At 39.2% G+C, this 17532-nt stretch overlaps 1 protein-coding gene across 1 annotated transcript in view; it reads left to right on the top strand.

The window, feature by feature from the left end:
• The window catches only part of LOC124172014 (liprin-alpha-2), a 105124-nt gene that overhangs the window by 20586 nt on the left and 67006 nt on the right, over positions 1-17532 (top strand). The window contains exons 3-7 of the mRNA XM_046551447.1: positions 9122-9223; positions 10426-10590; positions 13788-13862; positions 15725-15832; positions 16434-16511. Of these exons, the coding sequence (XP_046407403.1) occupies positions 9122-9223; positions 10426-10590; positions 13788-13862; positions 15725-15832; positions 16434-16511 (528 nt within the window). The remainder of the gene's footprint in view (positions 1-9121; positions 9224-10425; positions 10591-13787; positions 13863-15724; positions 15833-16433; positions 16512-17532) is intronic.

The following is a 17532-nucleotide window of genomic DNA, read 5'->3' as shown; positions in this document are numbered from 1 at the left end:
TTGAAATTCTATGTCCCCGTTGAAATTATTAGAATGCAAACGCATCTCGATGACCTCTTTGACTATGCGGTGCCTACACATTCCATATATTGCATCAGTCCATTGAATGGCATGGTCTTCATTGATGCTGTGTTCCGCCTCTGCCGAGTCGTGTGTTTGCGCCAATCTTAAATTCCACGTGTGTTCCTCAGGTGTGGTCTCGGTGGTTCGGCCAGTCTAAACCGGGAAAATCTAATATCATTTATTCTCATCGCTTTTTTCAAAGCTTAATAATTTACCCGAGTTTTTCACCACGCCATGTTCAGAGGGCAGTGTGTACATATATGTGAATGTTCGGGGGCGATGCAAAGAATTTCGAAAAGGGAAGCTGTAATCGCCGTTTTTCACGCGATTATCAATTGTTTTCGTCCTTCATGAGCTGGATGTGTTCGCACTCTCTCAGTCGTGTGTGGACTGCGTGATTGATTTGGTTTCCTTCCGTTCTGTCCTCGCGGCCAATTCAGGGCCGATATGCAGTTGCTCATTTGCGGAGAAGGGGGCTCTCTCACATATTCACCCAATGGCGTCGTGCCCTCACGCATTATTCACTGAAGTGAACTAAAAACTTGTTGGTACCCTTAAAACTGACCTTTTGCCTGGTAGACCACCTAACTTCCAAATACGTACTTACATAAAGGGCATAGCCGGATAAAGAGGGTGAAAAGTCCCCCCTCCCGGATTTTTCCCGTACTTGGGGTATGCAATTGGGGATCAAATAGGACAAACCTCCCCACATTTCCAGCCCGCTAGAGGCTCACCAGGGCCGGCTAGATCGAAAATACGATTTCCACTCTTTTTTTAACATCTCGGTCAAGAAGGCATATTTTTTAATGCGGTTTGCGGCATTTGAAACCTTATTTAATGGAGCATATTTCCAATTGTTTTCAAGATCTTTGAGCGAGACAAGAAGATATGGCGTTGATTTGAACATTTCTAACGCATGTTTTTATAAAATATGTTTGAGAGGGCCAAAAAGAAAACACGTTTTCTGGAGGTGTATTTTAATACCTTTCGGCTGGCGTATTGAAAAAATAATTTTTAGGTGGTGGAACACCGCGAAAATGCGATTAAAAATATGCTATTTTTGCCATGTGGCTCTATGCTTTGGTCCTCTATAAAACCCCTTTTTATTTATTATATTATTCCTGCGATTAAGGTGCCCACACAGGGACAGAATTGTATGGATACTGGTGCCGAAAATGGCTTCAGGGCCTCCAAAAACTGCCGGAATTTAAGAATATAGATTAAGAAAATGAGCTCGATTTGAGTTTACCCCGCGTTTTATCTACGCACAAGTGTTGTTTCATTTGTGGATATACCGCTATAAATTATCTTCATCCTATTACCGTAGAAGCTACATTGCAGGTGAGAGGTGGTTTATCATTCCTTTCAAAAATGTGTCTGTAAAGATTATCTACATGATAAGCGGTTTTTACCTATTACATTACCAATTCCGTATCTATTGAATAAGTATTTCCTTGCCTGTTTCTAAAATTCGTCTATTTGTGGACAAAGTCGCAGATTGATCTAACGGCAGTTTGACGGCGAAACTTTGTGACTTTCATTTTCCATAGAACTGATTGTTCGCAAAATTTTACTGGTTTGTCATGGGACCAAGTAACTGAGTAACGTCGACGAGAAATTCGTATGTTAGGTCAGTCACTCAAGGGCTGATAGTTTTTCTTTTCAAGCTGCAAACCGGAAACATGAACAGTACTAGTTCCCGTTAGTAAACATTCCCTATTTTTACCCTTGGTGGGTTGTGGTTTATATGCCCGGACCTTTTTTGGCCAATCAAAATGATGCCGATTCTCTAAAATCAATCTTGCAATCGGCATATCCAATGAAAAGTTTCATGAAAAAGGGTGACATTTTGATTCTAGATAGAGGATTTCGGGATGTTGTGTCATATTTAGAAGATGATTTAGAGCTCAGTGTGCTGATGCCAACGTTGAAAGGCAAGCGAGCTCAGTTAACGACTAAAGAATTGAATCAATTGTGATTTGTGGCTAAATTAAGACGGGTTGGTTAATGGTAATATTAAGGAAAAATATTATTGAAATACAACGAACTATAATTTTTATTTAGAATATACGGGTCGGTTTTCAGGAACTTACATCGAATGGCATCGTAGGAGGCAGCATATTGACATATTGCTGTAATTGTGGTAATGGAAATAGAAGAATACGATGTTGTGCTCATATAGCAGCAACAATTTATTATTTATCCAATGGGCAGTACCAATAAAAAATCGCAAGACCGGCCGTGATTTTAACTAGAATTGTTTTGACGGACAATATAATAACATGTATCAATGAATATTCAGAGGACGACGAATAACCTTTCAAGACCGATTTTTATTGACATCCTGGAGTCAATATAAAATTGTGTAGTGAAAATTCACCGAAAATTCATCTGTTTGGCTAGATACTGTTCTCCAGATTTTTTTTATTTGTATGCCAACTGGAAAAAAGTTGAAACCCTTTATTTTTTCATTTCAGAAAACAGCTACCATTAACTTATGATTTAATCCCAATGGTTTAGCATAGGTGAGCTAATTTCAATGAATTTATATCTGATAAGGAGGACATTGAAAAAGTTCAATAAATTCTCATGGTGCGTTTATTACGGTAAAATCAAACCAATTCTAACGTTTGAAAGGAGTGACGGAGGGGGTTGGAGGCCGGGAAATTCGTTTTAGCATACTCGGGCGTTTTCAAGGGCAGAGTAGCCATTTTCGGCACCAGTATCCATACAATTCTGTCCCTGTGTGGGCACCTTAATCGCTAGAATAATATAATAAGTAAAAAGGGGTTTTATAGAGGACCAAAGCATAGAGCCACATGGCAAAAATCGCATATTTTTAATCGCATTTTGTCGCGATGTTCCACCACCTAAAAATTATTTTTTCAATACGCCAGCCGAAAGGTATTAAAATACACCTCCAGAAAACGTTTTTTCTTTTTGGCCCTCTCAAACATATTTTATAAAAACATGCGTTAGAAATTTTCAAATCAACGCCATATCTTCTTGTCTCGCTCAAAGATCTTGAAAACAATTGGAAATCTGCTCCATTAAATAAGGTTTCAAATGCCGCAAACCGCATTAAAAATATGCCTTCTTGACCGAGATGTTAAAAAAAGAGTGGAAATCGTATTTTCGATCTAGCCGGCCCTGGTGGGCCTCTAGCGGGCTGGAAATGTGAGGAGGTTTGTCCTATTTGATCCCAAATTGCATACCCCAAGTACGGGGAAAATCCGGGAGGGGGGACTTTTCACCCTCTTTATCCGGCTATGCCCTTTGTTAGCACTCGCTAGACCGCACCTCGAATACATGTCAAGAATATGAAATCGTGCGCAAAAAGATAGGATCCGTGAACTAAATAATACAAAGGGAAGCTGAGCGATTCGCCTAATACTACTATAAATACTACATCGCTAACATCATCTATCCATTTGATCTTCGTCAAAATATATATACTGACCTAACACCGTCCACGACTGGCTACGGGCTCATGAGCAACTCGCGCATTTTGGAAGTGTCTGTTTGAAAATAATGTTTACTACGTATGCTTGGACGCTTAATTTGGTTATTTTCGCTACCTTAGTCCAAGGGGAGCATGGTATCATAGTGGGTGGAGCCTTTGGCGGCTGATCCTATGGTCGTGAGATCAAATCCCGGGTAAAGCCTTTGAACACAGCAAAAATGAGTCCTCTAGTGTAGAGGTGACCCAGAGAAAGAAACTAGCGCACCTGCCCACCCCGAATGGGTGAAGATCACACGCCTGAGGCATAGTCCGAGCTGAGCTCTACCCTCACCTAACCAAACTAACCTTCGGGTTGAATCACTGAGTGAGTGAGGGAGTCAGACACACTTCTAAACTCTGCGGAGTCATGAAAACAAATTCGAAATAAAGGCGGAAATTGGATTTCTCTCAAATCGATCAGGCAAAAGCACTTTTATTAACCCCCACCTAGTCGCCTGTGTGCGTGTTGTTCCTCGACTTTGATCGAGTGGCTACAGCTGTTCTGTGCCACGTAATGAATTAACATGAGCCGACTTAGCCTATTTACACCCGACCATTTAAGTTGCAAATTATTGGCATGCTAAGGGTTGTTCTATAAAAAATTTTTTCATTGACTAATGATTGGATACTGCATAGTGTCAACATTTTTACGACATATATGCTCAAAATAATTTTTTTATCCTTGCACTAATTTGCGAAACCAGGCCATCAAGGGGTGCTGCTTCGCCGTTCAGTTCTCCTGTTGATGTGTAGTTGTAGTTGGGGCGTAGTTTGAAGAATATATCTTCTGTTTGGTGTAAACCGCAGTGATTTTTCATCTCATAAATATAGCTGTCACTATCAACAGTCTGATTTCCAGTTCCTCTTTAAGTTAACGACAGTTACCTGAAAATATTTTGTTGGAGTGGTATTTGTTTGTCCTGTTAAATTGTCCGTTAATTTACCTGAAGATTGTTTTAAAGCTGTTTTCACAAAACTCTCGCGAAGATCTGCTTAAGCTGCAATGTCTTGCTGAAAGTAAGGATTGCTCGTGCATACGTACACAACTGGACTTTCTTTTACGACGTGGAATTGGTCGAATCCTCCCCTTGCGTAGGCTTCCATGGAATCATACGTAAATGAAGCGCCATCGCTTTCGGGAACTACTCAACTGTCTCGGAAGATAGTTTTGCAGGCGTTGCAGTCGGTTTTTTCAGGTCTTTACAGAAGCCGAAGTCACTTCACCGACGTCGAAGAAACCAATGCAATGCCTGTGAAAACTTTCCTCCGATACAATGAATATTCTCGGAGTGAAGCATCGGCGCCCAGTGGTCCCAAATAAAAAAAAGCTGGCCAAAAGTAATAACGCTGTTATTTTTACTTATATATTTGATTTCCTTTCCCTTGGTGAACGACCGTGCCGCAGGGGAAAGTTCCTATGACCCCTTGAACAGCACTGGCGGAATTAATTCTCAATCACTCCCGATAAGGCCACCCATGCCGGATAGGTCGAAGGGTAGGAGCCAGACGAAAGGTGGTGCACGTGATGGTGTCACGTAAACAAACACTATTTGAATGGTAATGGGAAACCCTACCAACTATCTCTTCCCTGAGAACATGGTTTACAATCAAATGAGCCTCGAAATCTCCTCGAACAGATCCGTCCGCAAAGGGCGGGTGTCGTTCACGACTGCGAGGTCGCAAGGTCCTCGGGATCGTCAACATGCGAAATCCTTATAGAGAATTGTCATCACCTGCAGTACCTAAGAAAGAAGAGAAGACCAAGAAGATAAGGGAGAAGGCCACAATAAATATGGAGAAGAGATATATTAGAATAATGCGAAGTGAGATGGTGGGAAACTACTGGAATGATGGATATAGGGCTATAATTAGTGATGGGGAGGAAAGTTAATGTGGGTTAGCTTTAGTATTAAACAGGAAGATGGATAAGCGAGTAGTAGGTATAGACCAGGTAAGCGATAGGATTCTGGTGGTAGACATTGCGCGACCCACCAACCCTGCGGTGGTCCAAGTTTATATGCCCACTTGTAATCATAGGGAGGGAGAAGTAGATGAGGTGTATGAACAGCTCAAGGAAATAATTAGAGAAACCGCAGACAAGAAAAATCTGGTAGTGATGGGGGACTGGAATGCTTAAGTCGGGGATGGGAGGGATGGAAACGAAGTAGGATAATTATGATTAGGAATTCGGAACGACAGGGGTGAGAAAGCAGCAGAATTTTGCTGGGGAAACAAATTATTCATCACAAACACGTGGTTTAATCATCACAAAGGGCGGAGGTACACATGTAAAAGTCCAGGGGATGTGGGGAGATATCAGATAGACTACATTATGGTAAGACAGAGGTTTAGGAATAGTGAAAAACTCTCGCAGCTTCCCTGCAGCGGATGCCGAATCAGACTACAACCTAGCGCTCATGAAATGCAACGTAAAATTAAAAGACTCATGAAAGTGAGGAAGGCGAGGAAACGGAATGTAGAAGCGCTGAAGGGGAGAATGAGGAGAGTATAACAGAGAGTAGTAAAAAATATCATCCGGGAGATTTAAAATACTCGCTCGTTGAGGATGAATGGGGCGATATTATAAATTTAATAGTCAAAGCGGCTGAGAAGTCCATTGGCTACGTTGGCAGTTGATGGATAAAAAAGACGTGGATAATGGAGGAAGTTATAAAATAAATCGAAGAAAGAAGTGGAAGAACGGGAACATAGAGCCGGGCAAAAGGATGTACGGGGAAATAAATAATCGATTACGGAGTGTAACTAAGGGGGCATAGGAGGCTTGGAGGAAAAGAGAATGGGAGGTAATAGAAAAGTTTCAGAAGAATGGAGAAATGGGCGCGTTTTACGCCGAAATAAAGTCACTATCGCGCGGCAAAAGAGGATAAACAATACCAAAAATTACGGCTAATTATGGAAGTGTGATAATCGAGCGAGAAGAGGTACAGGGTAGATGGAAAGAGGATCTGAGGATGCGAGGAGGATCTGCATGACGGAAGGAACAGGCCGAAGAGATTGAATGTAGAGGAGGAAAGTGAAGTGGAGGGAGATAATCTTGGGGCAGGGATTTTAAGCGCGGGAGCACATTAGTGGAAAACGATGCAGCAGTAAGGATATCGGGAAGAGAATTGCGTTTACAAAGGAGGCGATCATGAACAGGGAGGACCTTATGAGAGGTTCGTTATGTAAGGGTTTATAGAAAAGGGAAGTGTAGGGTCTGATCTGGAGTGTAGCACTTTACGGTGCGGAAATAAGGGCACTTGGGAAGGAGGACGAGATAGGACTGGAGGCATTCGAGATGCGGGTGTGGAGAAGATTGGAGAAGGTCGTGTGGACGGAGAGGAGGAGAAACGACGAAGTGCTGGACATGGTGGGTTAGGACGCAATCAATTTTAGAATTCCTTATACCGAGCCAATCGATTTGCAAGTATTTTCTTAAACTATATTCCGACCATCAAAATCTTTAATCGAGGCATTGTGTAACCCTTGGAAATAATTAAAATGTCACAAAATAATATTTCACAGCTTCGGTTTCTCTATTGAGTTTTTTACGCCATTTTTTCCCGATTGTAATTTGTTGTCCCATTCGTAATTGTCGATGTGTTGATGTTTCATGTATTTTTATTTATTTTATATTTAAAAAATGCATCTTTACCGCCCGAAAACGGCGCAGTTAAGGCCAACGCAGTGGACGAATCGAATAAACAACAACTGGCAAAGACACATTAACACCCATGTCCTTGATAGGGGCAACCTATCTAGGCGGGACTCGAACCCGCGACGTTCGGTTTGGCAGGCGAGGACTCTGCCCCATCGCTACAATCAGTATGCTATTTCAGTGAAATTTGAAATTAATTAATTAGTGTGTTACCATATCATTCAGAGTCATCGCGAACAAAAAAAATCCGAGGCTGTCTCGTAGTCATCAGCAGATGACTCCTCATTGATTGCTTTGATCCTCGCGCACTATTCTTCCGCGGCGACTCCCCTCCCCTGGGGCTTTGTCTCAACCGCGCGTCACTCGTGTCGTGCAGTATGCCTACGCTACAGGATACAAATAATTCTCGCAAACTGCCAGTGTGGTCGGAAATCGAGGGAAACTCACTCGAGGTCATTCACCGATAAGACCGGAAGTCAATGGACGTCTTAGCCCCACCTCATGCTGTAATGGGTGTGCTTTGCTCCACCGTTAATCCGTAAATGGCATTTCGATTCACTCTGTTTGTAGGTCGTAGTCCATTCCTTGAATAACTTAATATGGGCGTTGTTCCATTTTTTTAAATGTAAGTTTTTGTCAATATCTTCGTAATGGCTATGAATTGTATGGAATATGCAATCAGCATTTTATTAAAAAAACTTCATTTTCCTTGTGATGATCATGAAAAAATTATCTTTGTGTCATCATTTTTAATTATCTACATCTACATTGCCGGCCTCGGTGGCGGTGGGGTAAAGTCCTCGCCTGCCAATCCGTAGGTCGCGGGTTCGAATCCTGCCTGGGTAGGTGGTCCCCATCCAGGGCATGGATGTTTGTGATAATCTATTGTTAATGTTGCAAACCACGCTGTAAAGGCCATTCTGTGCTGTTTGCGGGGAATTGAGAAATCTACATAAGTCAATAGGCACGTGAACAGAGGTTGTTAGGACACAAGCCATTAACAAATAAAAAGGAAATAAACATGTAAAGTTCGCTTAGTGTTTATTGAAGTACTCTATTGTTCGGGGAATAATGAGTTTCTATACCTATCCGTTTGGCAAAATATCTTTCTTTATTTATTGCTCGTGTCAAACCTCGAAATATAGTGGGGTTCTAATATGATGTGCTCCGTGTCGGAGGAAGATACCTATTCTCAGTTGCTCAAGCAATCAATGCCTAGTGGACAACCAAAAAGTTTCTAGTGGCTCCCAGCCTAATCTGTTTAACATTTGTGTAATGCTTTCTGTATACCCGTTACAGTTTTTGACGAATCACGCAATTTTCCATTGTATTTTATTCAGATCATCTCATCATCATCATCATCAATTAAGTCTTTCTGCACCGGATCCCATGTGCTCACTGCGTATTGCAGATCTGGCTGGACAAATCCAAAATAGCACCTCTCTTCTACTTTTTCCTCTGAAAAAATTCCCACTTTTATAAAACTTATGGTGAGGTACTGAGTATAATGCTTTCTTAAAATCTAGAAATAATGCATCTGCTTGTCTTTTCGATTCGCTAGATTCAGGAAGGTTGTGAGCAAAAATAGGGATGAAACTAATTGAGGGTAGATGGTGTTGTCAAGCGCAATGAATTGCCACATAAGAACGCCAGTAAGAATAGTATCTGTACATTGGGGTAATAAATTGTTCCCTGCATTCACTCTTGTATTTAACGTGCAAAGTCCATATTTCTCGTTTATAGTGATGTTTTTGAGCGTGATATGCAATGCATATCTCCTCTTCCAGCCTTATTGGAATAGGATATCTGTTGTGGCATCAAAGTACATGGATGTTTTTTTAGAAATAGGATTCAAATTTGAAAAAAAAATTCTCATAGAAGTTTTTTGTACTTTGCAGGAACTTGCAGCTTTATCCAAGGAACTCAACCAATCTCGAGAACATTTATTGGAAAAAGAAGAAGAGATAGCAGAGTTGAAGGCAGAAAGAAACAATACCAGGGTAAGTTTTTGTATGCTAAATAGTTCTGTTGAAATTGTTGTAGAACTGTTTTTGTTTTGTCACAGTCACATCATACTAACAACGATGATGCAATTATGTAATCCATATTGCCGAGAAGAAGTTGCAGCCCAAAATTGCGTAAATTTAACTTTGAATTGAAAATAAATATAAATGTCAGACCCTTTGATGAAGCAATGGTGATAACCTATTGAGGTGAAATTACGATGGTACATACTTTGATTTAGCTATTTGTATTGGTTTTAGAAGGGTGCAAAAAGTGAAAGCCTCTCAGTAAGTATAAAAAGTATGTGTTTTCTCTCTTTTCTGTATAATTTATCCTTCATAAGTAAATTAGGAACTGGAGATCTATCAAGTATGTAATAGCAATTAATGCAATTACAAAATGGGCATGTTTTTTCTTCTCCATTGTGAATAATATCTATAAATAGGACTAAAAATATTCTTTTAACATGCTTAATGAATGATAACTTGCTGAAAAAATGGCAATTGTACATACTTCAAGCTCTGTAGATGTCCATCTGAAGGTAAATATTTTCTCAAGGTATCATAAGTTGGCCATAAAAAGTAGTAAGGTTAGCTGTGCCATGTGGTTATTTGTCAAAAAAAGTATCTTTAGAAATTCAAGGGAATAGACCACACATTCTGAACTGATATCATTGTTGTGTGTCTGAAGGGGATTATTAATGTGAATAATGCTTTGTGTGTGGTACTGCGTTCTTAGGGACTACATGGAGGAAGTCCTAGTCTCTCCTGTTGAAGCTTGATTCATGTTGCCACTTTTGGCACTTTTATATCAGTATTCAAAAATCAAATGTGGGCATTAGTGCTGAGGGGTCCATTGAACTTCAATATTTGCTATTGAGTATTTGAACTCACGAGGAATAGCATTTGTAAGCAATGAAGTTGATAGAATGCTCCATTGTGCTTATGATTTTTGGTTGAAAGCTGTAACTATAACTTACTTCCGCATGACATTGAGATTGCTCTGCTGGCAACAAAGTGAGCAACTTTTGTGAATCCATTGAAATGCATAGTGGGTGACAGCACATTTATTGGGCGACTAGGCAATCCTTTATTGCCAACATACATGTATGGCTCTTTTTACGAATTAAGCATGCTGTCCACGTTATAATTTTTTTGGTGTTAGGGCTCTAATTACGTATCTCCCTTGATTGCTGCAGTTACTTCTGGAACATCTGGAGTGTCTGGTGTCGAGGCATGAGCGCTCCTTGCGCATGACTGTGGTCAAGCGCCAAGCGGCATCGCAGTCTGGTGTTTCTTCTGAGGTAGAAGTCCTCAAAGCACTCAAGTCTCTGTTTGAGCATCACAAAGCACTCGATGAAAAGGTTGGTGCCTGGATTTATTATTTCCTATTATAGGAAGGATCTCAAGGTATTTTCAACCGATTTGCTAAGTATTTATTTGAAGTTATAAGTTACGTAAAAATTTAGATATTTGCGGCTTATGAACGTTCCAAAGCTGAAGAATTGCTGCTTGGAAGTCTCTGTGTAGTTTTTTCTGCCCTTTTGATGTTAGCACATGGGACCAATTATCGGGTAGCTTATTTTTTGTTGATACAAACTTTTAATTGTTTGTGGGCATTTTCAAATCATCTTAATTCCTTAATGTATCATTAGCTTTTCAGGCTGCCATAAAAATTATAATAATTTAATTTAAAAATAATGCTGATAAGTAATCAAGTTTACTTTTTAGTTAAGCATAGGTCCGCAGTGAATTTTGGCTGGTTGACATCTGTTATAATGTTTTTCACTACTTTGCAGGCCTACTCATTATGTCTCATTGCCGTGATGTTTCATTTCAGTCGTATTTTATCTAAAGTTATGTGCAGTGTAAGGGGGCATCAAAGAGAGAACATTTAATTATATTATTAAAGGTTACGATTGTATGGATGACAATTTCTTATGACAATAACTAATTACGAGAGACAAAGATTTACGATGAATAAAATCTCTAAATTTCATCAGATAAATCTGTCAATGCCAGCATATAAACTCTAATTCTTCATAAAAATAAAAATTTTTGTCGTATAAAAATAGCCTTGGTGTAAGTAGTATAGCAACGTCATTTTATTTTAATAAAATGACGTTGCTATACTATTTCATGGCAGAGATTTATCAATAAGTTTTAAGCAAAAATGCTTGGAAATATCATGATGAAGTCTTGACGAAGAGGAAGTGTCCTTTTTCTGTTCAATTGTTTCGTTCTCATAAATATTTGTTTGCTTCTTGATATGGAGAAAAAATTTTTCATCCCGTACAACGTAGAAGTAATTGAAACACTGTCCGTCCTAACTCTATAGTGTTTCGTAGCAAAATCAGAATACTGTGGCTTGTTTCTGATAGATTCAGACCCCTAAAACTTAACTTTTTCTTCCATATTTTCTTCCTTGTCCTAAGAGAGTACCAAAGTTGATGAACATGTAAGGTTTGAAGTCGATATGCCTCCCTGCTGTCAGTTCAATATTTTTTAATGTTCTCATAGTGCAATACATGTCTCCAATGGCTCTGCATCTAGCGAGTCTCGTGAATCTTTGGAGTCAGGAAAACTAGGCAGCCGCCTCGCATAACATTTTTGCATCAGAGTAGTCTTCTTAGATTCTCATTGGCACCTCATGACTGGTCGCAGTATCAGGCGAAATTTTTTCTTCTGACACCCCACTGGTCATTGTGACTGTAGTACTTGAAAGTGCTGTAATATTGTAATTCGACTCATTTTTAATGAAAATTACAGGTATCATAAACCCCTGATGCGCAACACCATATGCCATCACTGGATTTGATGGAAGAAATATCTATAAAACGTGATGGGATAACTAAACAACTACAATCGATTAAGAATAGTAAATCTCCGGGTCCGGAGGGAATACCCGCGCGTGTCCTCAAAGAGTTAGCTCCACAGATCGCGCCTTACTTAGAGATCATATTCAAGAAGTCACTCTCCGAAGGGAAGTTACCGCCCGACTGGAAAATTGCAAGTGTTACACCCATTTTCAAAAAGGGAAACAGAAATGACCCAGGCAACTACCGTCCAATTTCCCTAACATCAATTATAGGCAAGATACTTGAACATATCGTTGTTAGTAATATCATGACTTTCTTGGACAGACGTAACTTCCTCCATGACTGTCAGCACGGATTCCGAAAAAATAGATCCTGCGAAACACAGCTCGCGCTCTTTCTTCACGACGCTATAAAATCTGGTGAATCGAAAAGACAAGTTGACGCACTATTTCTAGATTTTAAGAAAGCTTTCGACACTGTACCTCACAACAAACTTTTATACCAATTACAGTCATGCGGATTAAACGAAACAGTTGTAAACTGGATACGCGACTTCCTCAGAGATCGTAAACAAAAAGTAGTTCTTGACGGAATTAGCTCTGATGTTGTAAAAGTTACATCAGGTGTTCCACAAGGAAGCGTAATCGGCCCCCTGTTGTTCATTATATACATTAACGATCTCTGCTCCCGCATTAGCAGTAAAATACGTTTATTTGCTGACGACGCTGTCATCTACCGCGAAATTAGTGATCACTCTGACTATGGAAATCTATCATCGGACTTAAACAACGTTCATTTGTGGAGTCAAGAGTGGGGACTCGAACTTAATCTGAGCAAATGCATGGCGGTACATTTTTTGCGGAATTCGTCCAACACTAACAATGTTTATGCAGTGGATGGCATTAACATAAAGGCAACAGACGAAGTGAAGTACCTGGGAGTTACGATAACCTCGAACCTCACGTGGGGAACTCATATAAAGAATATTTGCGGCATAGCCCTGAAGAAATTAGGATTCGTCAAGCGTATTGTGGGAAGATTTTCGGATGAGAAAGTAAAAGAAAGATGCTATTTCGCTCTCGTCCGACCGCACCTTGAATATGCAGCGAGTGTATGGGATCCAGTGCAGAAAGACTTAATCCGCGAGCTGAATAAGATACAAAGGAAGGCTGCGCGTTTCGTCAAAAACCGCTACGGGCGTACAGACAGTGTTACCCAGATGTTAAGCGAATTAGGCTGGGAGCCGTTGGAGACTCGGAGGCTGCGCGCTAGGCTTAGATTGCTTGAGCAATTGAGAATGGATATATTTAAGAGCGACACAGAGAACATAATCTTAGAGCCACACTATATTTCCAGGTCCGACAGAAGCGATAAATTAAGAGAGATTTTTAGCCGAACGGATAGATATAAGAATTCGTTTTCCCCCGAACAATAAAGGACTTTAATAAACGCTTGTCCCAACCTCGTTAGAGTACTTCTTCTTTTTTTTTTTTAATAGCTGTAAACGGCTGGTGTCCTAACACCCCCTGCCACACGCCTTTTAGGCGGCTTGCGGGGTATTATGTAGATGTAGATGTAGATGAAGTCATGGATGGTGGTTAACCGCTTAACTGATTCAGTACTGAAAAATAACATTTTTTTGTGTTAATAATCCAGCTAAAAACCTAAAACTAAATGTAGCCTTAATTAAATTATGTTCATTTTATATTTAACTGTATAAATAATGGAGATTGCAATTACAGGTGCGGGAGCGTCTCAGGGTTGCCTTGGAACGTGTTGCAGCTCTTGAAGAGGAGCTTACTGTCACCAAGGAGGAGGTATGTCTTTTGATAACCGAGAGAATCCGTCCTTACTAGGTACTTGCTTCCTTGCTGGCCCCTGTACAAAATTGAGGTGTCTTGGTGTCTCCATATAAAAAAAAAAAAAAGAAAGAGAAGTTATTATTGTTTTGTTGTGTTATAATTAAATGGAATCGCTTATCTCCTTGACTTCCTAATATATTTGTTTTGGACCATTTCCTAGAGTATAGGTCTCTTATTTTTATTTATTTTTTTCATTATAATCATGCAATGCCAACATTTCAGAATTTAATTGTTCCATTTTCAATGCTTGAATGAAAATATTTCAACAATTTAGTGGTAAAAAATTAAAAGGTTGTAATTATGTCTCTCAATAGGATAGAATGTCAAAATATCTAAATTACAAATATATAAAACAAAAAACAGTATTCCTGTAATTAAACATTTATTCTTGCATTCTTTGTGTCCAATGGTTTACTCCTTATGTGACCCTGTCTTTTGTATCTCTGTTTGAATTGAGACCCAAACATCCACTCATCCTGTGCTGATATTTTTGTCGAAAGGAGATGTCTTGGTGGGAACCCCTGCGGGGACTTCATTTGCCACTTTTATGGTGGAGCAAAAGGTATAGCATCTTGAAAAACTTGCCAATCCGTACAGTCTTAAATTGTGAAAAATTTCTTGTGTTGAAGATGGGTCGAATGCCTTTTTTTCCAAGTTCAATTGCTGAAAGGAGGAGCCTGGCCCACCAACTTGAATTGTCATTTGTCTGAAAAAAAAAGTACGGACCTGTAGAAATGCCAAAACGTTTTAGCTTTGGATAGTATGCTGTTTTCAGAGACAAATTCAAATAAATTTTCCAGGGGAGGGCTCACCCCCATTGCACTAAACCGTGGACAGGATTGTTGCTCCCCTCCCACATCCCCCTGCAATATAAACCTCTAAAGTCCCCCCATTTTGAGTAGTAAATTTACCTGGGATATCGGATAATTTAATGTCTCATAACATTTCTGAAAGCTTGGTAAAAATATTTATCCCATTTTTCCTGCTATCAAAATATTTCATTATGCACATCCGTCTGTTACCACATGTTGATTGAGTGGTTAGAGTAGTAATAGGGTCGTGTATCCATAATTTTTTTCTGTCAGAATTTTTGCCTCAAAATTATGGCGAATTAAATTTTTTTTTGAGCAACCATATTTTTGGGTTAAAATAAATTATGAAGAGAATTTACAGTGGATTTAAGCATGAAGTCTTGTGTTCATTTCTAATCAAGTAGTTGACTCAATCAGGTGCCGTCATTAGTAATCATTTGCATTGGCGTATTTCATTCATCTCACAACATTTCTCTTTATCAGTGGGAAAACATGTGCGGAGGGAGAGGTTGTGGCATTAAATAAATGCCCAATAGTGACCATTAGTTGAGACCTAAGGCCTAGGTATTCTTTTAAGTCTGGAAGTCTTTGAGACTTTTCATTTTCCGATGGAATGATGTGAGCACTTGAAGTGTGACTTTTATGTTTCCATCGTTTGCCCAAGTTTGCTAAACTTTATTTTTTCTCAAAATTTATTTTTCTAAACCCTAAATTAACTTTTTTAATGCTCTCTCTAACCCTTGACTCTTCACTTTTTCATTTTTTAAGTGCTTTGTGGAAGGCACTTCAAGTATGGCACTCCATTCATTGAATGGGATGTGAAGCTGTGGTTCCCTTTGCACCTTTTTTTAAGAGCAGGCAGGCTAATGCTGACACGTCCTTTTTTCCCTACCCTAACCTCGTGGTGCAAAAGACCATAGGTGTCAGTTGCCTGCAAATACCATACCGACATGAAAAGGTTCTGAGAAGTGCATTAATGGCCTCATTGTGTTTGTGGCGTTACAGCTGCAGCAGTACAAATTGGGGCATGCGTCTGCATCCACCGAGGAGAATGGTCCAAAGGAAGGCGTGGAGGGGGAGGAGAAGAAGGCGGGGGAGCACACGATTCCCAAGGTATTTGTTCGCTCCAATATGTCCGAAAAATGAAAGAGTTTCTTGAGAAAGATCTTTTACAGCGCTAATTTTTTCCTTTTACTAATGATTTTTTTCCATCTGGGAATAATGGCTGTAGCTAATGATTTGTTAATTTTTGATAGAATTGATAGTGATGTACATTTTGCATCTTTTTTAACATTTGGTGGCTGTATTTGTGCCTTAAATTAGATACATATTGACTGTAATAAAGTTCTCAGGTAAGTTTTTATGTCATACTTTGCTGCAATAATTGTTATTTCCTGAAGTGTATAGGTTGTCACTCTAAAATGGTTTTATTTTATTTTGCACAAGTAAAAATATAAAACTTCACCAATTATACAACTTATGCTCCCAAAAATAACTGGTTTTACAACAAATACAAATGTTCAGTCTTTCTTTTGAACATCATTTTGACACATGGCCAATTGCTATTTTATTTATTTTATTACGAAGCCTTGTGAAGAAAATTAACTACAATTTATATTTTATTGTTTTACATCATGGAAAACAGATGAAACGATTGTGTATTAATAATTTTATGTTGGACTCCCTGGTGACTTGTTTTGTCTTTCATTAACAGAGGTTATCAAATGGTGCTATTGAGCCTGATTGTGATGTCTCCCGAGTCATAGAACTTCAGAATACTATTGAGAAGCAGGTAAAATGTCGCTTTTTAATACAAATATAGGTTTTAAAAGTTCTAACAATTCCAGATTTTTTTGCATCTCTCCAAGGCCCATATTTATTTTTTGTAGAACTTTATTTACATATTTTTTTAAAGTGGTTATTGGCCAAGTTAGGGCTATTAAAGTATCATCTTCCTTGTTATAATTCCACACACTCAAATGCATTCAACTCCTGCTTAACAATTCACGTCTCTGGGATGGATGGATGGGCCAAAATATTACTGTGGCATTAATGTCACTGATGTTATGGTGCATAAAACTTTCAATTGAATGGATCTGACAAACTCTATCTCATAAAGAACTCTATGTTTTCTTTGTCTTAGCAAGCTAGAGATTTCCCCTATGGGATATATTTTCACTTAAGCAAGCCTTGTGATAGAAAATCTGAGGTTCTCCTATTAGAGAGCTTTCTTAGTAAATTATCAATACATGAACCATCTTTCACGAAGTACAGGGCAACTTGGGTTAAATAACCCATATGGGTGTTAGGGCCACTTGTTGGTTGCATTAGTGGGGCTCATTGGTGGAGTAGTCGATGGTTGCATGATGTGGGAGGAAGGCTCCAGTCTAAAGGCTTTAAGGCTTCTCCAAGCACAGGCCACTGCATTGGAAATGACAAACGGCCCGAGACAATGTTGTAGTCATTCCAACCCAGCCTGCTTTTTTTTCACGAGTGGCACAAACACTTGTATGAGCTATCGAACCTAACTACCTTGTTTGCCACAATGGATGGCTCATGCTTTTTCAATCAAGCATCAATTATAACTGCTTTTGATGAAAAAATTGCACAATCCTATGAAATTCTTTTTAAATGTGTACTTAAGAATAATTACGACTGTGACTCAAGTGTAATATTAAGATTTTGAGTATATAGGATATTTTATATGTACTTACTTGAAGGCTAGATGAATCAATAATGTATTAGATGTGACTTTTATTTACATAATTGTAAAATGTTATTGCATATTTTAGGTTTTACGCAGTATTTTGGTC

This window comes from Ischnura elegans, chromosome 1 (genome assembly GCF_921293095.1).
Source record: "Ischnura elegans chromosome 1, ioIscEleg1.1, whole genome shotgun sequence".
Classification (NCBI taxonomy): Eukaryota; Metazoa; Arthropoda; class Insecta; order Odonata; family Coenagrionidae; genus Ischnura; species Ischnura elegans.
This window is presented reverse-complemented; position numbering and strand designations above follow the sequence as displayed.